The sequence below is a fragment of the Ipomoea triloba genome, chromosome 3 (genome assembly GCF_003576645.1).
Source record: "Ipomoea triloba cultivar NCNSP0323 chromosome 3, ASM357664v1".
Taxonomy (NCBI): domain Eukaryota; kingdom Viridiplantae; phylum Streptophyta; class Magnoliopsida; order Solanales; family Convolvulaceae; genus Ipomoea; species Ipomoea triloba.
Window position 1 is genome coordinate 9,262,272 of NC_044918.1, and position 23,285 is coordinate 9,285,556.

Sequence of the window (23,285 nt, forward strand, 5' to 3'; positions counted from 1 at the left end):
TTTTTTTTTTTTTTTTTTTTTTTTTTTTTTTTTTTTTTTTTTTTCCGCGAACGGAGACACAGACAGAGAAGAATTCGATGGATGGTGAGAACTGAGAACGAAGACGGAGAGTGTCGACAGAAAATAAACGTTATTTGGGCCATCTGGCTGTCTTTGCTTGTCTGCTAACGGTGAAAGCAAATAGTTGAAGATCTGCATGTCTACTGGGCAGATCTGGAAGACCAAGATTTGAACGAACGGCGCTGGTGTCCAGTGGTGATGTCTCCGGAGAAGAACTCGAAGATCTGAACGAACGGCTCTGGTGAGGAGGGAGGACGCAGACAGATTGAATGAGCAGATGGTCGGTGAGGACTCTACGATTGGCAGAATGAAGATGATGAGTTGGTGACCTCAATGGAGAAGATATGGTGGGATTGTGGGAAGATTATGGTGGGACCGTGGGATTGTGGGAATAGTACTATAGGAGAATGGAGACAAAAAAAATTAATGCCTGGTTAATGTTCATACATATGTCATCAGCCTTAATGCCTCATGGGAGAAAGGAATAAAAAAAAAAAATAAATAACTAATCGGGCGCCTAGGCGGCGCCTAGCGCTTTTTTCAACATTGCTCTCTACCCTAGCAAATTACAAATTAAAGGTGAATAATTGAGTTTTAACAACATTTTGACTAAGACAGGAAGGATTGGAAGACTATTTATTTGGTTTTCAGATTTTCCTTTCATGCTAATACTAGTTCTAATCGAGTGAAATCATAACATTTAAGCAAGTACCGGTACACCTGATCATTAGAAGGAAGAATAATTGAAAGCATCTTGATTCCATCACACACACTTGCACAGAACGTAAAAAATTGATTATGCAATTTCATGAGAAAACAAAGGCCACCTAGGTAGTGAAGGGACTTCCCCAACATGCAAACATGTTATGGACATCGCCCAAAGTGAGCCTAAGGTCACCGAAGAGCTATACACAGTCACGGTATATTCATACGAAAGCCATAGATTATTGCTACATCATGATTTGGCGGCATGGCGCTGCTAAATGAGGAAGGGGGGAGAAAGCTGGTAGATTTACAGTTTTGTCCCCAATTTTGACAGTCAACAAACAGGAAAATTCATGGAGGACTAGAATAGGTAAACATTGCAAAGTTGAGGACTTAATTGGGTAAGAATGATAGTCGAGGACCAAATTGGTAATTACGGCATAGTCGAGGGACCATTTTGGTTATTAACTCACATTTTAATTAATTATTTATTTATTTATTTTGATTCCAATTCCTATAATCCTATTTATTATCAAACAAAGAGACTCTTTCTATTTAAATTCATTACCATTTTCAAGTATTTGATTTCCATTATCATTCTGATTATAATGTTTGAACTAAGGGTCCGTTTGGAAAGCAGGAAAATGACTTCCGATAACAATATTTGGTTGCATTTTGAAAATTTGTCTTTGTGTGTTTGGTTCTTTTTCTAAAAAATGAGTAGAATTGTATAATTATATATTTTAATTATTTTATTTAGAATATTAAAATATTTATAATAATATTAATAAGAAAAAAAAGTCCCGCCCTCTGGTTTCCTGCGGAAACATTGGGTTGTGGGTGATGGGTGGAGTCAGTGCTCAGTGTTGTCTGTCTTACTCACTTGTGCGGTGGAAAATGACTTTCGAATTTTATTCTTTTGGAAAGTCATTTTCCGCCAAAATGGGGTGGTTTTCTCCAGTCAACGGAAAACATTTTCCGTTGACTGGATTTTCCAAGCGTATCCAAATACTGAAAACCTAGAAAATAATTTTCGGAAATCATTTTTTAGGTTTCCAAACACACCCTAAATGAACCCTTAGTTTGGACTAATTTGCTTCATCTAAAAATAAATAAATTTAAGCTAAGAACGCTTAGGTGAGGAAAATATTTTTTTTACTTAAACTCATTATCATTACCAAGTATTTGATTTTCATTACCATTTTGATTCCAAATTTGAACTAACAAACTCTTTCATTTGGACTAATTTGCTTCGTTTAAAAAACAAATAAATTTCAACTAAGAAAGCTTAGGTTGAAAACATTATTTAAATCGAATGTTTGAACTAACAAACTCTTAATTTGGACTAATTTGCTTCGTTTAAAAAACAAATAAATTTTAACTAAGAAAGCTTAGGTTGGAAAACATTATTTAAAAGAGAAAGGGAAAAAGTTGACACCGGAATTTGATCGGGGGATTGAACCCGACGTGAATCGAACACGCAACCTTCTGATCTGGAGTCAGACGCGCTACCATTGCGCCACGGATCCGGTTTGAGAAACTCTGGACTATACATTTATATGTACATATGCTCTTTCGTTTGTTTGCTTTTGCCTCACGGTCGTCACTGAGTACGTAAGAGTTATTCCACTAAAATCATATTAAAAATTCTCCAATTTTCAAATTAAAGTTTGATATTGATACATTTAATTTTGAATATAATATTATTCTCTCTGCATATTTTTATTACATTAAGCATCCCTCCTGGATATCCAAGTTAGGAGCGAAGTCTTAGATGATAAAATAAAATGCAAAAAAAAAAATGCATGTGATTTTGTGAGAAAAGAATAATGTGAAATTCAAATTTCATTGTTTGGTAAGTATGAATAAAATTGTGCAAAATTGAAAGGGAAGAAATAAATAAAAACTCAAATTTTCTTATATAATAATAATAATAATAATAATAATAATAATAATAATGACAAAATCATAAATTACTTCGAAATTGCAATTCCCCGAGACCTAGGAATTGCAATTTCGTTCCTTCCAAACAAATAATGAAATTGTACATTCCATGAAATTTGGTATGAATGGAACTGCAATACCATCCTACCAAACACTACCAATCTAAGAGTATTAAAAGAAGAAAGGCAGCATCAAATGATCTTTTCTACCATTAGTGAAACCATATAATAATGCAATTTGAACTGGCTAATAATCGGCCAAGTAGTTAGACACAACATACTATCTATATAATAATGATAATAATAATAATAATAATACAATGGCTGCTAAGTAATGTAAACTTACAGTTATAACTAAACAGTGTTCAGATTCATGGTACATAAAGGGTTAGCATTCATTCATCTTCAAGGTTGTCATGGGTTAAATTAAGCATAAACCGAATATCTGTTGCCAATCTTGTATCACAGCATTATACATACTTCATCTATGGCCAAAAATATTTCACTCGCCCACTACTTCCTTCTGCTATAGAGGACCCTCCCTCTGCTTTTTGCATTTTCGCAATTTTTGCCTTGCCGAATTAACATCCCTTTCCTGCACAACATTCAAACAAGTCGAGTGAAACCTGGAGTTCAAAGATCAATTATGATTTCACAGAGCACCATTAAAGCGCTCGAAGTGGCAAGTTTGTGACTGTTGGGTGGAGGCTGGTAAAGGGCCAAGTCCAGCAATTGTATTGTTGGGCGGAGGCTGGTAAAGGGCCAAGTCCAACAATTGGTGACTAGGGGGATTGTTGGGTAGAGATCGGTAAAGGGCCAAGTCCAGCAATTGGTGGCTAGGAAGATTGTTGGGCGGAAGCCGGTGAAACGCCAAATCCAACAATTGGTGGCTAGGGGGATTGTTAGGTGGAGGCTGATGAAGGGCCAAATTCAGGACCCTACCTATTGAAATTGTGGTGGTATAAGGAAATAAAGTTGCGCCTTCACTGTGAGCTATAGATTTTTAGCGTAGTGGTAAGCGCTTGACCCTAACAGTGAATTTGCACTTTGGTGTGCAAGTGATGCTACAATGTGCGAGCGAGTACATATATGTTTATATGAATGCGCCCTCAAGCATGCATGTGTATGAGAGAGAGAAGGGAGGCATACATTAGTCTTCTTTCTCATGTTTTCTACAGTCAGGACGGTCAGAAGAGGAATCCAAGCCCAAGCACTTAAGGAAAGCTTGCTTGGCTAGTCCAAGATAGTGGCAAGGGTGCTGTGGACGTTCAAAAAGCCTGAAATGGGTCGCGTCCTTTACTGAAGATCCGTCCCTTTCTTCTCCGATTCTGATGCCTCTGCTTGTACTTGTTTCTACACCGCCCTCAGTACTGTGCTTCTGATCTTGCCCCTACAATCCAACCCTTTTTCATACTTTTCCAATTGGAAAACTTAATATTCACAAAATTCAGCTCATTCTTGGATCTTAAATGAAAAGAAGAAAACAGTTGAACAACGAATCTAACAGTTTCTTCCTTCTTTTCTTAAAGCAATATAACTCTCAAATGTACCGACTTTAGTAAAAAAAGAAGCTTCTCCTCATCATTGCAATTCAAAAAGAAAGTAATGAGAAGTTTCTTTTCCTAAAGACAGCAAAGCGGAAAATGACACATTAAGTCAGTATGTGCTGAAAATTTGGAATTGGTTGTCAATAAGAAAAAAGATTCTTGTGTTTTATATTTTCACAACAGTCATATGTAACCAGACTTGCATTGTTGTTAAGGTGTCACCTAGGCATCCGGTCGCCTAACAAGCTCACCTCGCCTTTAAAAAAACCCCTACTAATATGTAGTTGAGAGCCTGAGACACTGACTCCCCCACCCCCCTCCCAGCCTCACCTTAGTGGTTGTGTACTTTGTTATATGACAGGTTATGGCTGATAATGAAAATAACCCCAATTATGATCCATCAATGGATCCTAAAAGGAAAGCTAAATCTAAAGACCCATGCTGGAAATGCTAAATTATTGCATAATTTAGTACTTATTGTTGAGATTTGAGAATATGTTTATATGCTCAAAATGCTAAATTATGAATTGATATATATATATATATATATATATATATATATATATATATATATCCTCATTGCCTAGGCGACTAGGCGGTCGGTGGCAGCTCGCCTTGAAAGTCTACCTTAACAACAATGAACCCGAGGACTCTGATTTCAAAGTGCTCTTATAGTCTTACTCACCCAAAATGCAAACATAAGGACTTGAAGAAACAAAACAAATTAAAAATAAAAAGAAATTTAATAAGCCAATTAAAGACAAATATATATATCAGCAAAGAAAGGTTTAACAGATATATTTTTAACACACAGATAGAACACATCCCTTCTATGCAAAACTGTGAAATGAAAATCAATTATCAGAGATGGAGAAGTCTTAGCAAAACATTAAAGATTTTTCAAACCATAATGTGATGAAAGTTGGATATCTTATATTACAGATCATAATTAAAATATTTCAGTTTTCAACTTATCCAGATCACTTTGCATACAAAGATGGGATGCTCTGATTGCTCTCAACTAATTATACTGTTAAATGAATTTAAAAAATGATTTTTTAAAATGTTGGCAATTGACCTAGAGTACTGGTCACTTTTGGTCTAATTGCAGGAATTTGGCTTGTTTAGGGAGTGAATGGCATTTTTTTAGTTGGATGGGCCAATTGCATTTTCGTGTAATTCAGTGGCTAATTTGACCCTTATTCCTAGATTTGAAGTTATGTTGGGTTGTAAATGCTCAGTTTCTATAACAGGCTCTCATGTGCTGATAGCAAATCAACCAATACAAACATGATAAGATTAATATAAAACCAAAGGTTTAACATAAATTGATGCATGACAATATTTGCATACATTTATACACATAAACTACTGAAAATCTGAAATTACTGAACAATTACATAACATAGCCTTAACATTATATACAGATGCAGTTCAAATTATGCTAAGGTTCAGCTTTCTAACTCAAAACTAGAATGCCCATTTCACTGTGTATTCTATGAATCTATGATGGAATCAAGTGAATCGGCAATTCTTCAGAGGTTCAAGCTATGAAATAGCATTGAACTTCGTGAAATTGCCAAAGCCAGAAAGTTGCAAACTATAATTTCTGCTATTTTTCTTAGGAGGTTCAAGCTAATAGTATTGAAAAACATTCAAACCGAAAACTATATGCCTCCAAGACTGCGTCTTTTTATGTAACTTTCTAAGGCAACAGTCTACTTGAGCTGGCAAGCAGACAAAGTATATACATTATTAATCAACCTATTTTGTCAAATACAGTAATAACTTATCATCGAGTGGGAGATGTTAAACACTGAAACATCCCAAAAGTTAAACCTATTTCCTGCTCATAATTCACATTTCACAAAGCTATTTTCCCATATCATTTCTCTAGTAAATAGAACTACTAACATTCACAAAGAATAATATTTTAAAGCAAAGAAAATCTAACATGTCAACAATGGGTGTGAAGAATCATGAAGTAAAACAAACAATCAACATAAATTTTCACTAAATAACAATTAAAGTTTCTTTCTAAAATTTTTAAAAAAGACTAAATTTTTCTGACCTGGTTGGTGTGGCGTGAAGAGCTAGTGACGGGTAGTGGGCCTTTGCCATGGGTCTGTCCGGCGGCGCCGCCAGAAGAGGAGGGGCCAGCGGCGGAGGAGTTGGGAGAGGAGTTGTCGGGAAGATCCAATGTGAAAAGGCTGAAGCCAAAGAAGAGGAGAAGCACAATAAGTATCATTACAAGCAGCTGAATCCAAATCAGCCATGGAACCTTGTAGCTCTCGATTATCAACCCCTCCCCAAATTCATACATCTTTTAAAGATTCCTTCTTTCAATATCAAATCTTTATTATCTAAAACAATTATGATGATGCGATGGCCGGCCCCGGTCCCCGGTGGGTGGGTGGGATTGGGATAGCTGAAAATAGGAGCGGTGACTTGGAAAGACTTGTCGTTGTGCAGTGATTTTCGGTGAGACGGAGAAGGCAAGTATCGAATGCACAGGACTTAGAGCCCCACGCGCATTTTTCAACCGCACAACCCACGCACTACTTTTCCATTTTATTGGAAATCTCTCGTCCCGCCAGCCCCCACGCCCCTAACATTATACATTTCTTTGTTTGTTTAGGTCTATAGGATTAAGAATAGGTGCATTAGTTCATAGGGTAGAATTAAGGGTGCGTTTGGTTCGCACATGGGAATCGGAATCGGAATGGATATCAAATACTTGGTAATGGTAATGAGTTTTGGTGAAAATATTTAACATGTTTGATAATTGGGTGGAATGAGAATGATTATTAATAGTTGAGGAAAAAAGAAGGAAGTGAGATGAAACCCTTATTTAATAAGGGTATAGATTTTGTCATTAATGGGGTATTCCAAACCCATAGTAGCATTTACAAAACCTATCAACCAAACACAAACAATCACTTTCATACCCATTCCTTATACCAAAACCCATCAACCAAACACACCCTAAGTATTTCCGATTTGGCGCAATGCCTTTAATAGGCATGTAATGTATAGTGTGGGTATCTTCTTCCAGTTGATATAAAAATATATATATATATATTAAGTCAGTATCATGGTGTTCGTTTGGTGGAATATATTGAAAATGAACCGTCATTTCGTGAAATATATTTATTCTGTTATTTGGTTCAATTTTTACAATAATAAATAGAATTTTGCAAAATAAATTATTTTTTTACAATGAGAATAGTCATTTCCAATGCCCCTTAGTATTAACTATTTTAAGTCCATTATAAATAACTATTTTTATTATTTCAAAAATACCCTTATAAACCATTCATAAAATCTATATATATATTTCTAAATTTCTTCAAACTCCTACAATTAATATGTCGACTTCTCATCACCGCTAAGGTACAATATATTTCTATGTTTTTTCTTTGTTTGTTTTGTTTTGTTTTTCTTTCAATTTCATATTATGTGCATGTATATGTATATTTTCTATTTTTCTCTTCTTTTTCTTTTTTCCAGTTCCATACGTCCGTGTGTCTAGTACACGAATTGGATAAATCTAGTTTGTATACAATGTAGTCTTTTATTCTTATATCTCTTTTTTATTTAGAATTACTTTTGAAAAAATACAATAATTTTTATTACGTTTTTGTTTTTAAAATTTGTATGCTGAGTATGTATATATTTGTATGTGTCTTATTTTGAATGAGTATTTTGATTATTTAATTGATATTCCTTTCCATTCCATGGTCCGACCAAACACAAGAGTATGATTCCTCCTATAATCCCATGCTTATTCCCCTTGTAAACCAAACAGTAAATAGTATATATTCTATTCATTTCTTATTCGATTCTTGTTGAAATTATATTCTATCCCTTCTATTTTTATTCTTTGAACCAAACGTCAACTAAGTGTTGATAACGTAAATACGCGGTGACGTAGAATGCAACGTAGCTTAATACGGCAAAAGCATGTATATTGATTATAAGTCGGATGCAATAGCTTTATATCCTTAGTATAGCACTGTCAATTTAACACTGAGTTAGAGGTTTCCGAGCTAGATGCATATTTAAGAGCAAACAACCAAAAAAGTCCTCCCCTTGCCATTAAATGCAGTATTTATAGGGTGTCATGGGACATGTGCCGGTCCTGTGGCGAGCATGCGCCGGGCTAGAGGCTGGCCCTCTGCCCATAAGCCAAGCATCGCGAGCAATCATTATTGCATGGACCATGGTTCACACAGCTATGTGGACCATAAATAAAAAGTATATTTTTAATATACTAAAAGTACATTATTTTAGAGTACATTATTTAAGTACTGAAGGTACATTATTTTATATATACTATGAAATAATGTACCTTCAATACAAAAATAATGTACTTTTAGTATGATAAAAATGTACCTTATATTCATGGTCCACACAATAATTTGCATGTCGCGAGCTTAAAGGCTAGGGGTCTATCAGATGGTTTCTGTTATTTGGTTCAATATTTATCATAATGAATAGAATTTTACGAAATGAATTATTTCTTTGCAATGAAAATAGTCATTTTCCAGCTCATTTAGACAAAAAATTTAATTTAATATTTGAAATTAGTCAACATAAGATTACAATATTTAACAAAATTAAATAATATTTAAGTGAATACCTTAAATTCGTTATATATATAAAGAAGCTTACCAAATAAAGTCATTACTTATTTATATATATACATTGTAATGATGACCATAATATAAAAAATACATGATCATAATGAAAATGATAGAATATATAATAAATGCATGTATACAAAATACACAAATAAATACAAGTCAAATTCTAATTATTACTGAGCAATATATTAAGCACAAATACTTTCATAACAATAAGAGATACAAGATATTAAAATAAAAATAAAAAAAATAAGAAAAGAAATTGTCATCTTCTCATCTATATATATTAAAACAAAAATGTCATTTTCCTGCTCATTTAAAACTTTATTTGTTATAAGATTATAAAATTATATATCATATATGTTGTCATAAAAGAAATTAGAACTTTGTGTTTTCAAATAGAAAAAAACAAAATATGTTTAATTTTTCCCGCTAATTGTTATCAAGTTAAAGAAAGTTTGTAATGACTAAAGCTTATTTGCAATGAAAAAATAAAAACTAAAAAAATGAAGTTCTAAAATAACTACAATAAGCTAATTGTGGTATTATATTGTTTTTTTTTTTAAAGACGCTATTTGAGTGTTAATTTAAAATAGTAAACATGTCACCCGTGTTGGAATAATTTTTGTAATCCAAAATAAATTGTAATGGTTTTATTAATAAATATTAATATCACAAAATAAATTGTAATAGTCTTATTAATAAATATTACTATCAATATTGAATTGTTATTAAGATTACAATACTTAACAAAATTAAATCATATTTAAGTGAATAACTTAAATTTGGTACATGTATATATATAAAGCTTACTAAATAAAGTCAGTACTGATTAAACCTTTAACATTAATTGCACAGAAAATAATGTGTTAAATTTGTATACATAACTCATAACTGATTATATGTAAATAAATTTGCTATATAGAATCATTACATATAATTTGCATATATAACTCATAACCTTAATAAATTTGTATACATTAATTTGCATGGAAAGTCATTACATATAATTTGAATTATATGTGGCTCATTCAACCTTAGCTTCAACCTTAAATATTATATTTAAATATTGCATACAATGGTTCTTTTTAATTTTGATATGTAGAATCAAATTAATATTGCATAAAATGGTTATTTTTTAAATTTGGTATACACAATTCTACCAAATTTACAAAATTTATTTTTTTACATATAATTGAAATATTCTATTTAATTTAATATTTTAATATTATAGATATTTTTAATTTTATTTTTTTTTATTTTTTTTGAGTTTCAATTAAAAAATTAAAATTGAAATAATTTCATTTGATTTAATTTAGATATATATTTTTAATTCTATATTTAAAGTATAATAGTTGAAATACTTCTCTGCATAAAATGAAATTTTGTTACAAAATAAAATCAAAATAAATTGATATAATTTCATTGCTTTTGCTATATTATTTTCCTTCATAATATATATAAACAGAAGTGTCGTTTTTCTGCCCATCCTAAGAAAATACTTCTATTTTAAAATTTGAAATTACAATATTTTTTAAATCATTAAATAATAATATAATGCTTTATATGTTATTTTAATTTATAGTAATAATTACAAAAATAATGAATTATCAACTTTTAAGGTAGACTAAATAAAATTTTTGGCAATCTTATTTTATTTTATTCATATATATATATATATATATATATATATATATATATATATCAATTCTATACTTAAATTGAGGTATGTGATTCATATTTTTATTGATTTAGACTCAAAACAAGGGTAATGATTTATGCTCAAAATATAATTTGACATTACTAAACTTAAATCATTGTTAATTTGGTATCACTTTACAATTAGCTATAATAATTTTACAAATAATGGTAGTTATTCATTTCTTAGCTTTATGTATTTATTTATTTATCATTTTTATAATATCATTTTATTTATTTTCGTCAAGGGCTTTGCTGGATCTTCTTCATGCTGTTAGGATGCTTATGTCCAAAGAGTGAGATAGTCTCCCTATGGAGTTCTTTCGAAGCACAAAAAAAAAGACTAAAGATCGTTGTGCACATTAATATTTTATTAAAATATTTTTATATGTTATGTTATTAATTTTCTAATGTTTCTTGGATGCAGTTACATTTGATTAACAACATAAAAAAACTTGCAATTATCTTTGATGTACATACTATCGAAATTGTAATAAAAGTGCATACATTTTTTGTTATACTTTTAAATGCTAATGATTGCATTTAACTATAATACATACCTATTAAACCATTGTTACATGTCAATTTTTTTGTCCTTTTTTTTTTTTTTTAACTTCATCTAACTTTTAAAAATAGTCTCAAAATTATTACTACAATATATAAATTTATCCATGTGATGTTGATTTTCAAAGTTTAAAAATGTGAAAGGTAAAATATATAATTATTATGATTTCAGCATTCGACGAATGACAATTTTAAATATTATTGCATTCGTTTACAAAATTTGTACTACAAATGGTGTAAACAAATTTTATAAAATATGATAAATTATAAAATTTTTCAAATCTAATTATAGTATGGATTATTTAAATATTACGAGCTCAAAATAAATTTATTTAAGTTAATAACATAATTATTGTTAGTTCCATAAGAGTGTGGTAACACGTTTTCCCGTTGTTCACGGGCCAAGTTCACCAAAAAAAAAATTTTGCTACGATACTTACTCATTAAGAAAATTTATTTTAAAATTGTCTAAACTCATACTCTTTAAGTAAAAATTTAGAAATATGTTTAAATACGTAATATAGTTAGAGACAATATTAATCCATACAAATTTGAAAATTAAATTATTTTAATTTGTAAATCCATTTCCTTAATTATAAGTAATAAAATATGAAATATCTTTCAGGAAATGAAATTATAAAATTAACTAAACGTGTGTTCATAACTATTTAGAAATTTTTTAAAATACATACTTATATTTATGCACTATATTAATCATACAAAATTAAAATGCTAATTTTGTTAATTTTTAAATTGGATTATTTTAATTATAAATCCATCAATTAGAATTTAATTTTACTAATACAAAAATTAAAAGGTGCATCGTTTTAAAAAAAATAGTTATTATTAATATTATTGGAATTATAATATATATGAAATACACTTAAGGAATAAATCAAATTAATTATGTAAATTCTTCTCTATAAATTTATCTAAATGTATACATAAACCAAATGTACTACACATTGACTCTTTGTGCTTCAATGGGTTGAGAAAGTAGCTATGAACAGATACTACATTGTAACAGAGTTAGTAGTACTCAAAAAAAAATTAGAGACTATATTAATTATACAAAATTTAAATTTAAATTTAAATTTTATAAGCTATGAAAATAGATACTTTACCAAAACTTAGGGTTATTTTTGTAATATTAAATAGTTGGTATATATACAAAAGAGTCGAACCCACAACCTCCCATATAAGAAAACCACTTAGTACTACTAGACCACAATGTCTTAACATTTGAAGTAATAGTATTGTTGACTTAAAAAGTTAAAATAATCTTGAAATATATAGAATTTTTATATAGCTATGTGATCATATTTGTAAGTTAGTGAGAAATTCATTTCCAAACATAACAAATAGAAATTGTTAGAATTAACACGATCAAAATAGTGAGCAAAAAGTCTTATAGTTTCACATGTTCAAAGCTGCCCAAGCATAGCTCTGATCCTAGCAAAAAGAGAAAGTAGGTAGAGCAATTAATAGAATCACAACTAACTACTCTGATCCTAACTCTGATATACAGATGTGAGTCATCAAAAATAGAGGAAATTTCTGTCGATATTTAAGATAGTTTCAAAGACTATCCTTAAGGCTCCTAGGTTGGGCTTTGGGCATGGCTTGCTCCCCTGGTGGCTTTGGAGAGGACAATCATGTCTCTAGAAATTGTGCCAAGCTCTTCTCCATCTCAAGCGCGAATAGTAGTCGTCAGGGATTCAACATGAACAAATTGAAATTCTACAGAGAGTGGATGACCGTTTTGATTCGTTCATCGATCTTCTTTAATAATCTGTACAAACAAATGCAAACCAAAAATAAAGTAAACTGCCAATCAGTTTCTTATTCAAAAATAAATTAAGGGTGTGTTTGGAAACCCGGGAAATGATTTTCGAAAATCATATTCCGGGTTTCTAGTGTTTGGCAAGAGGGAGGAAAATGTGGTTAATGGAAATTGAAGTGTTGATCAAAAGAAAACAAAGCATTTTTTTCCGGAAAATGACTTCCTCTTTTTCTGGGGAGACTTTCTCTTCCTCATGGTGTACCCTCTTTCATCCGCTTCTTCCTTCTTTTCTGCTTCTTTAATTCGCCTCACCGGAAAGTATTGGACTGGTTTCGCGGAAACCAGTTCCGTAGACTGGTTTCGGTGAAGCCGGTCTTGACTGGTTTCCGCGAAACTAGTCTGCGAAACTGGTTTTCGTGAAACCAGTCAATTAGATGTATTTTTTTGTTATTTTCTTGTGATTTTTTAATGAATGGATGATGTGTTATAATTGTGATATTTTTGTTGTGATTATTTTATTTTTTTTCGATTGTGATTTTTTTGCTTTGTTCTTAGATCATTTTCCTGTTCATTTTCTTGATTATTAACCAAACACACAAACACAATTTTCTGTTGTGCAGCCAAACACAAGAAAGGAAAATGTTTTCATCATATTTTCTGGATGAAAACATTTTTTGGAAGTCATTTTTTGCTTTCCAAACGCACCTTATAAAAAAACTACTTCCTTCAAGAAATGAACTATATACCTTCTACAACTCTTCACGGATTTGGGCAATAGAGTCTTGACTTGAGCAATGAAGCTCAAGGCCTGTAATACCTCTTCGCGATTTTTCTTTATAAGCTCTAGCATTTTAACCTTTTGAGCTAAAGAATCATTGATCATAGCTTTATGTGATTGGGTTATAACTTCAAATGTCCGCATGAGCTCTTCAACATTGAGGATGATGGGTTCTATGGCCGGTAAGCAATAATCTATATCTATATATCTATATACAGGGCCGTTTTTTTTTTTTTTTTAATTTGCGTGGCCCTGTGCTGGTAAATAAGTGAGACACTATCAAAGTATAAATAAATTGCGAATTGAAAAAAAGTGATTCGCGTGAATATTACGGAGTAGAGTTTTTTTTTGAATAATACGTAGTAGAATTTAGATCAGTCATGAAAACTTAATTTTGAGCCAATATAATCACAAATACATATACTAACTATTGGGCCAGGACTGGACTAGGGGCCCCCAAAATTTTGAGGCCCTATGCTGTTGCACATCTTGCACTCCTTAAAATTCGGCTATGTATATATATATATATATATATATATATAGTCATAATTAGGTGTGGCCGCTCCTTAACGTGCGGTCAGTGCGGCCTCACCACTATGTATACAGATATACACCACTCAGTGTTAGAAAATGCACCACACAAATGTGCATCATTAGATACGCATAATCAAAAAACACACCACTAGGTATGTAAATATACACCACACTGTTGGTCCCGGTGGTAGCGATGTGAGTCTAGAAGGGGGGTTGAATAGACTCACAAGGGGTTTTTGAAAACTTTTTGTCTAAAGAGATAAACGCAGCGGTAAGAATATATCAAGTTTTATCTTCACTTTGCACTTAGGATTTTCTTGTAAAAGACATTAAGTTTGAGTGATATATGCAATGCAATACGTAAAATAAATAAAGAGAGAGAGAGAGGGTTTTTATAGTGGTTCGGCTGTTAACTAAGCCTACTCCACTCTTCTTCACAACACGTGAAGGTTTACACTATATTCCCCGTTATAGTACAAATTCCGTTACAACAAGCTCCTTTGATCACTAAGCCCGGCAGCCTTGTTGTTGTAGGTTTTTCAACTTCTTCCAAGTTTACTCCGCCTCTTTCTACTTCACTTGTAGAGATGGTTGAAAGATTGTGATGATTCTCCAACTTGAAATTCTTGTGCTTTGCTTCCTTGATCAACTTCTTAATCACACAAGAACTTCTAAAGAGATCTGAATATCACTTGTAAGCTTATGAATATCACACTGAAAGTTTTTCACTTGATAGACAATATTTCGCGTTTTTTCAACCTTGTCAAAGTGAGATTGGACAAGGGTATTTATAGGTGAAATTTCAGATCCGTTGGAGGGAAAATGAAATTCAAAACCTATTGTCCAGTGTGTAATATCCAATGGGTAGTGTTTTCTTCTTTTTCAGAATGTCAGTACTTTCTAGCCGTTTGTCCACTTTTGTGCAAGGACTATTTGTCTTTTGTCCCTCAAAAGGTGACAATCATTAAATGCTCTTTGGGATCGTTGCATAGGACCCAAAATGACATTCAGTTATACCCATTCTCAAGGCAGTGGATAAGACAACTTATCAAAGAATGTCTTTGCCTTGGTTGTGAGAGAGAATGATTGACCTTATCATTTCTCTTAAACTCCTCGAGTCAATCACACTCTTGATTGCTCGGTCATAAAAGCTTGGCCCTTCCATGTTTCGACCTAAGATCCCAGTCTTCGGTTCTTTAAGTCTTCATTACTTCGCAGCTTCAACTCCTCGTATAGTTCACTCTTCGGTTTAAGTCTTCATGTCTTCGGTAAATGAGACTCAAATCCTTAGAGATCAGAAAAATACTAAGGATTCGGTTACCCTGTAAGACTAAGATACAAAGCATAATCTATTCTAAAGTCTTACACAAAAGTTAGGGGTCTCCTCGGATAGTTTGGTATCATCAAATCAATGACTCGGGGTTTCTAACACACACAGTGTTTGGAAATGCACAATTAGGGGCAAGAGAGTTATGGTGCATTATTTTGGGTGTGTGGTATGTTTTATGGTGTTTTTGTGTAATTTCAGAGTGGTGCGTTTTCTAACATTGAGTGGTGCATTTTATAACATTGAGTGGTGTGTCCCCACTATTCACACGTTAAGACGCGTCCACACTTGAGTAGATATATATATATTGCGGACACACCACTCAATGTTATAAAATGCACCACTCAATGTTAGAAAACGCACCACAATAAAATTACACAAAAACACCATAAAACATACCACACACTCAAAATAATGCACCATAACTCTCCTGCCCCTAATTGTGCATTTCCAAACACTGTGTGGTGTATATTTGCATACTTAGTGGTGTGTTTTTTTGGTATTGTGTACCTAACGGTACATATTTGTGTGGTGCGTTTTCTAATACTGAGTGGTGTATATCTGTATACATAGTGGTGAGGCCGCACTGTTCACACATTAAGATGCGTCCACACTTGAACTCTACCATATATATATATATATATATATATATATATTCAAATGAGGACACCTATATGATAGATGACATTTAGGACAAATCTTGTGCATTAGATCGTAAGAATGGATGGTGTAGATTAATGGTAATTATTTAATTATCATATTTATTTTATACTAGCGTGTGGGTGTTTTGCTTGGAGGGTGGGGGTATTTTGAGAATTGTACATGGGTGTTTAATGTTTCACTCATTTTTTTTCGGCCACTTAATATTGCATGTGATATTTTCCACTCCCTAATATCTCTCTCTCCTTTTTCGAACTGTTTCTGTTCTTTGTTCCCACTACAGCCATCGAAACCGACGACCTTTACGTTGCCTTGTTCGCGTTGCAGTCGACGGTAGCATTAATGGTGAATGTTGGTGGTGGTCGACGAACGAAGTAGATTGCAGAGTCTTTTGTGGTGGTTGTGCAAGGTAGGGCTAGTTGTACTGATTCTGTTTTCAAAATACTGGAAATACCATTTTTAGTTTGTTTTTATAAGAAAAATTCTCCCAATTTTGCCTAGTAATATTTACGAGTGGTGTTTATGTTGTTATAATTTTGTGCACTTTTTTGGTTGTCTATGTGCCCGGGCACACAGTAATGTGTGCCTTTTGCCTCTATATTGTGTGCACTTGGCATACTTCAGGTCTGTAAAAATAGTTTTTTTTTTTTAATTTTTTTTTCATGTTTTGGGTATTGTTTGTTTTGTTAACAATGCTAGGCCATGTATTTTTATTGTTATTATTTTTTTAATTCTATATTATTAACAATGCTAATAATAATTGTTTTTTTTTGTTTTCTTTACACAGCTTTATATTGCTGTGTTAGACTCAAATTCATAAGCCCAGGGTTGGCTTGGTTTTCTAAAGCTTTGGGGGTGATTTTGCACTATCCTCTATTCAATTCGGATGCTTTTCAGCTTTATTCAAAATGCTTTTTATTTTCATGTTCAATTTCGACTTTCCTCTGTTAACATTGTTTAGATATTAGCTATTGGATTTTTGGAATATCAAACTGTTTGTTTTTGCCCTTTAATGGTATATACTCACTGCCGGGTTCGTGACGTATGCATATTACTCTATAGCTTTCAGGTGAATTAGACTGTCAACATAAGTAAATTATGTGGCATAGGGGTACCCAGTAGGTGTTAGTTGTGTGCACGTCTTGTGTTTGTTGTTTGCAGGTCAAATTACCCAGTATTCCAGCAATAAACCATTGTGTGCACCTGTAGCCTTCATTGTGTACCTAGACAAATGTCTTTTAATTAGTCTAGGTGCATTAGTTCATTATATGGCATTTGTGTGCCCAATACGTGTTAATTATGTGCACGCCCGTGTTTCTTGTGTGACACATGACTAGTAATTCATGTTCTCATCAATCATTATTATTTAAGTTCTACTAGTAATTGCACCCGTGCGATGCACGGCCAAGAGATGTATAGTTCATATTATAAATAGTGTTAAGGTATTAGTAGAAGAGAAATTGAATGAAATAATGAGAAACAAAATGAAGTTGAATATTATTACACATTATTGAAAACTTCTTTGTAAACAACATTTTTAGTTGTAGTTACAGTTTGAGGATTTTCCCCACAAATCAAAATTTTTAATCCTATAGGATTACTGACCCTTGAGATTTCTACATACAATTGGCCATGATTAAAAACGGGCTTTCTAAAAAACAAACCCACATGCGAAAGTGTTTGACCTTGACTTTTATTGATTGTCATGGCATATAATAACATCAATGGAAACTGTTTTCTTTGGAACTTGAATGGCAATCTTGTGTCAGAAGGTGTTAACGACATCCTAGGAATAAGAACTTTTGTTTCTTCATGCGTTCCAGACATGATTTTAGCCTCCAAAACGTGATCAACCAACCTTGTAACAATTAACCTAGTACCGTTGCAGAGTCCTAATGAGTGATCAATATTTCTCAAAAGCATGACAGGTGATCCAACTTTAATAGTCAAAAAATGGTTCGGTATTCCAGAACACCGTAAGCCATTGAGGAACTCAGGTGTATGCAAATCTCCTAGCGTATCTGCTGAATCATATGCTTTACACACTGTATCACAACTGAGATATGTTTTGGAGTCTCCATTGTTCATTTCATTCATATAATCGTTGATGCCATCTACCACATCCAAAGTTGGAGCCAAAATTGCACGGCTATGTAGGAATTGAGAGTCAGTGCATGCAGTTTCATAATTAAGAAATGTGCTTTCAACCATTGCAGCAATAGGATTATCAATATACTGCAACAATATGTGGTTAGGAATAATAAGATCATCTTCTTCATTAGTGCATTCCGAACTTACTCCGTCACCAATATCAGCAATCCACTTTGCAAATTGGTCAGTTTGTTGTCGTTCTTCAGCTACTTGAATTGCTGTAAGACGCAGTGTTACAAAAATCCCGCTTAGGCGCCGATTAATCCCCGCCTAGGCGCTAGGCGCTGGTCGACCGCCTAGCGTATCACATTAAATGATGGTCTAGGCGGCTGGCCGGCTAGGCCGCCTAAGCACCGCCTAGGCCGCTTAGGGGCTGACCGCCTAGGCGTCGACTTGCTCGACTAGGCACTGACTAGGCCTTCTAGTCGGTCAATTAACTATTGTTCTTTTTTTTTAATGGGTTATTTCAGTCAAAACAACATCGTTTTGAGTGAAATAATCTTAAATTGTACAAACTTTAGCTATTTTTTAGGTTAATATTTAATATTTTAGTATTTACTATTAAAGTATTATATAATTTATAATCATTAGTCTTTAAAAAATTAAAAACACTTAAACAAATTTTTTAAAGATAAAAAATAAAATAAAAAAATACACGAGCGCCTAGGCGCCGATTAATCCCCGGCTAGGCGTCCTAGGCACTAGGCGCTCCCCGAGCGCCTAGCGAGCGCCTAGCGATTTTTTCAACCATGGTAAGACGTAGATTTTTTGTCAGCCTAGAAACTTTGCAGTACCTCTATAAATACGAAGAGTTGATTATTGCCCCAACTATATCTTGTCTTGTGCCCTTTGGAATAACTGGTAGGATTTGCCTGAAATCTCCACCAAAAACAACTATTTTTCCCCCAAACGGCATGTCGTAACTGTTTTCATTTTTGAATCTTAACAAATCTCTCATTGTCTTGTCTAAAGCCTCAAAACAATACTTATGCATCATAGGAGCCTCATCCCATATAATCAATTTGCAATAAGCAATAAGTTCCGCCAAAGGGCTTCCTTGACTAATGTTGCAGGTTGAATCTTCATTAATAGAGATGGGTATAGCAAACCTTGAATGTGCAGTCCTCCCACCCGGCAATAAAATTGAGGCAATGCTGCTTGATGCAACATTTAGAACTATATCTCCTTTGGACCTTAAATAAGAAGACAATGCTCTCTATAAAAAGGTCTTTCCTGTTCCACCATAGCCATATACAAAGAACAAACCCCCAGTGTTGTTGTCAACATTTTGAAGGACCTCATTGTATATTGTCCTTTGTTCTTCAGTAAGTTGGCTAACCAAAACTTCATTCTCTACCTTCTGAGCATCACGATCGTAACATAACTCCTTCTATATGAACTTATTTGCTGCCAAGTTGTAACATTCTTCATTCGCCAATGGCATATTTGGAAAATCTTTCAAACTTTTCCCCAAGGGGGATATCAGTCTTTCTATTTCCAATAAAGTAAATAAAGTAAAATTTTGTTATTGTTCCTCACTCAACAACTCTGCACATGGAATGAAATATAATATTAAATAACATATCTCGCCTAAAAGTGAAGGTATATACAACATTGTAAACAAAGTATCTTAGAGGCAAAGTAATACCTGGTGTTGGTCCCAGGGATGGGATACAAGTCTAGAGGGGGGGTGAATAGACATGTATAAGATTTTGCAAATCTTTTTCGACCTCTCGTGTGTATTGGACTTAGGATGTTTAGGTTCTACACCTCACAAGATGAAGACAAAGTTTTATGCGCAGCGGAAATGTTATCCCCTTTTTAATTAGCACAAGTTTGAGTTAGTTCGAGAGGTGTTATTATATGCCGTGCAGAACGAGAGATAGGTTAGCGAGAGATAAAAACAGAAAGTAAATGCGAGAGAGATTTTTAAGTGGTTCGGCCAACCCGCCTACGTCCACTCTTCTTCTAGAAACTCCCTAGAAGGATTGCACTAAAACTTCCCTTTTTTAGTACAATATCGAGCGCTTGAGCTTTGATCACAAAGCCCGCCTCAAGCCTCAGGTTTTTCGCCCCGCTTCTTGTTTCTCCACCTCTCGAGCACTTGAGCTTTGATCACCAAGCCCACCTCAAGCCTCAGGATTTTCACAAGACAGCTCCCAGGTTACTCCGCCTCTTCTTGCCTACTCCAAGACAAGGTTGTTCCGGTTGTCACAGGTTGAATGTAACAAACTTCAATCTGACCAAAAGCTTTCGTCGAATGATCTTCCTTGTAGAGCAGCTTTGGTCACCTTCTAGATGTGTAGTAGTTGAAGCTTTGTAACTCTCTCAAAACACTAAGATGTGTTTTCTCGCACTTGTGAATATCAAGGATGATATTCCAGATTAAGCACTTGCACTTTGAACGTATGAATTAGACACCTCTTATGATAGCTTAGAATTCTCGAACCACTTTAAACTTGTGTCTTCACGTCTTTATATATGAGAGTTGAGGAATAATTCCGTTGGAGGGAAAATTATTCCGTTTGAAATCTGTCTCCCATGCCGATCATGGGACTTGCATATTTTTAGCATGTTTCATGGAGTGGTGGTCTTGTAACTTGAACCTTTTGTCTTGTAGTGAATATCCCATATTCCACTATCTTGAGTCCATGCTCCACTTACTTCTTTTGGCAAAAGTTACTCTTTTTATATTCCCATTGATCCTCGTTTTAGGGAATAAGACCGACCTTGGATTGGTGCACTTTCTATCCGTTTGTTGTGGAGTTCTGACGTGGCATCCACTTCCCGCTGTTCTATGTTCCATAATATTCTTTCGGCACCTCCTTAATATTTTATCTCCATGATATTCTTCTTCTCCAAACTTAGATTACTTCATCCATGCGTGTTAATTGCCATTCAGTCCTTTGGAGAAGTATCAGTTCATCGAGACCAAACATGATGTCTCGATCCCATGTCTCGAACTGGATTGATGTCTAATCTCTCGAACTCTGCTTATGTCTCGAGACTTAGTTGATGTCTCGCAGACCCTTATTCCTCCAGTAAAGTCTCGTGCCTTCTTCTGATCTATCTATAAGCTTACAACATGAAACTTCTAAGATGTTCAAACAAGTTTACCTTAAGCTTAAATATTTCCCGAGTTGAGCTCAATTACCCGGTTGTATTTTCGCTCTTAGTTTACTTATCGAACTTACAAGTATTTCCTATCTATCGAGACTTAGGGGATTGTGGATTACATTTGGTATCATCAAAACCTATTACAATATGTTCCTAACAATTTCCCCCTTTTTGATGATGCCAACACTATACTTACTTATATGGCTGATTTTCAAGAAAATAAACGTTGATTTTATTTTCAGCGCATACGGTAAGTTTGACAAGGAAACTAATCTGCTAAAACATAAAGAAAAGACTCACACAACACCCCCAGCAAAAGATATATATGTATTAAAAACAAGGGAATGTTTTGCAATGAAGAACTTAGCAGAAAAGTTAAAAGAAAACAAAGAACAACATAGGAAAGATTTAAGAATGCATATATGACAACGAGAGCTTACTGCTTGTCCGCTTTCCTCTTCTCATTGATAGCTGCTCGTGTTTTGCTGGGGTCTTTTGGGTTTACCAGACTCAGGTAGTCGTATGTGACGTGAAATAATTGATAATTCCTGAAGGCCTCCCCAACAAATTCACCTTCAATTACTCCATCTTTCCATCATTGGACACATTCTTCTGGAGTCATGTTGCTATGAAGAGATCTCCCAACATACTTCAGAAGATTGAATATCTGATGAACAAGACTTTGCTCAGTGTCCTCTCTATTTCCGAACTTGAAGGTGATCATCATTTGCTCAATTTTTCTTTCCTTTTCTGTCTGTTGTTCTTGCCTCTTTCTTCTCCTTTCTCTGTCTTCTTCTCTTCTCTTCTCCATTTCTTGTGTGCGCTGAACCCTTAGATCCTCCTGCCTCTTGGCTTCCTCCAGTGCCTTACTAGATATTCTTGGAATTTTCAGAGGAGGTCCAGTGGTTAAGGGTTCACTAGCTGCCCTTTTCTTGCTTGTTGATGTCCCTCTTGATCCTTGATTCCTCTGATTTTCCCCCTTGTTGGCATCATCCAGACGGGAAAGGAGAGTGGACGTACCTTCAAAAAGCGATTGAAGCTGAGCAGGTACTTGGTTCGACAGGTCATCGAGTAGGGCTTTGATCACGTCCTGTCGAAGTTCATTGGAGTTCTGGAAGGCTTGAAGTTCAGCTCTTAGTTCTGCAACTTCAGCTCTTGCCCCAGCAGCTTTTGCTCGAGCTTCTACTGCCTCATTTGTGGCTCGTCTTGCTGCATCTTCAGCCCACACCACTTGTTCGAGAAGTTCCTCATGACTAGCTTGGGATTCACTTGATCCAGCAGTGGGCAGTGATGCGTTGCGAACAAGAGTAAGTTTGTGTTCAATTTGAGCCATCTTCTGAGATTGATCGGTCATGAATTGGCGCACCTCGCCAATAAAAGCTTCTTCGGCCTGTCGATCATAATCAGAAGTAGGACAGAAGGCTGAGAAGTACCTTTAGTAGGAGGGGACTTGGGTGCTTCCAGATTTCCACCCATGGTTTGCAACTGTGAGTCCACCTCTTAATTGTGCATCTGAGGGTCAGCAGGGACACTAGGATCAGAGCTTGAAGGTAGTTCCATGTCAGGTGCTTCCCGGTTACCACCTGAGGGATGGATCACTTCTCGCTCATCACCTCTCGAACCTGAAACCTCAGCTTCAGCTTCTGGTAGGATTGGATCAGCTAAGGAAGGAACTTCCGTGTTGGATGCTTCCTGGTTTCCATCCAATTGAAGATCCTCCTCAGTGTTACCTCTCGAACCAGAGCTGGGAACTTGATCATCTGCCGGAGGGA

At 34.2% G+C, this 23,285-nt stretch overlaps 2 protein-coding genes and 1 non-coding gene across 3 annotated transcripts; all 3 read right to left on the reverse strand.

Annotated features, from left to right (window-relative positions):
- Positions 1-2,222: 2,222 nt before the first annotated feature.
- On the reverse strand, positions 2,223-2,294 carry TRNAW-CCA. The gene has a single exon. It is a non-coding gene; the product is annotated as a tRNA-Trp (tRNA).
- A 626-nt stretch (positions 2,295-2,920) lies between these two features.
- LOC116011864 lies at positions 2,921-6,808 on the reverse strand. Its single transcript, XM_031251277.1, has 3 exons — positions 6,327-6,808; positions 3,858-4,098; positions 2,921-3,303 (listed from the first exon to the last, which is right to left on the reverse strand). The coding sequence occupies exons 1-2, from the start codon at positions 6,576-6,578 to the stop codon at positions 3,859-3,861; spliced, it is 492 nt and encodes a 163-aa protein (XP_031107137.1). The 5' UTR covers positions 6,579-6,808; the 3' UTR covers positions 2,921-3,303; position 3,858.
- Positions 6,809-13,129: 6,321 nt separating this feature from the next.
- On the reverse strand, positions 13,130-22,846 carry LOC116012871. The gene is made up of 3 exons (XM_031252546.1): positions 22,534-22,846; positions 17,931-18,614; positions 13,130-13,353 (listed from the first exon to the last, which is right to left on the reverse strand). The coding sequence occupies exons 1-3, from the start codon at positions 22,844-22,846 to the stop codon at positions 13,130-13,132; spliced, it is 1,221 nt and encodes a 406-aa protein (XP_031108406.1).
- Positions 22,847-23,285: the final 439 nt, after the last annotated feature.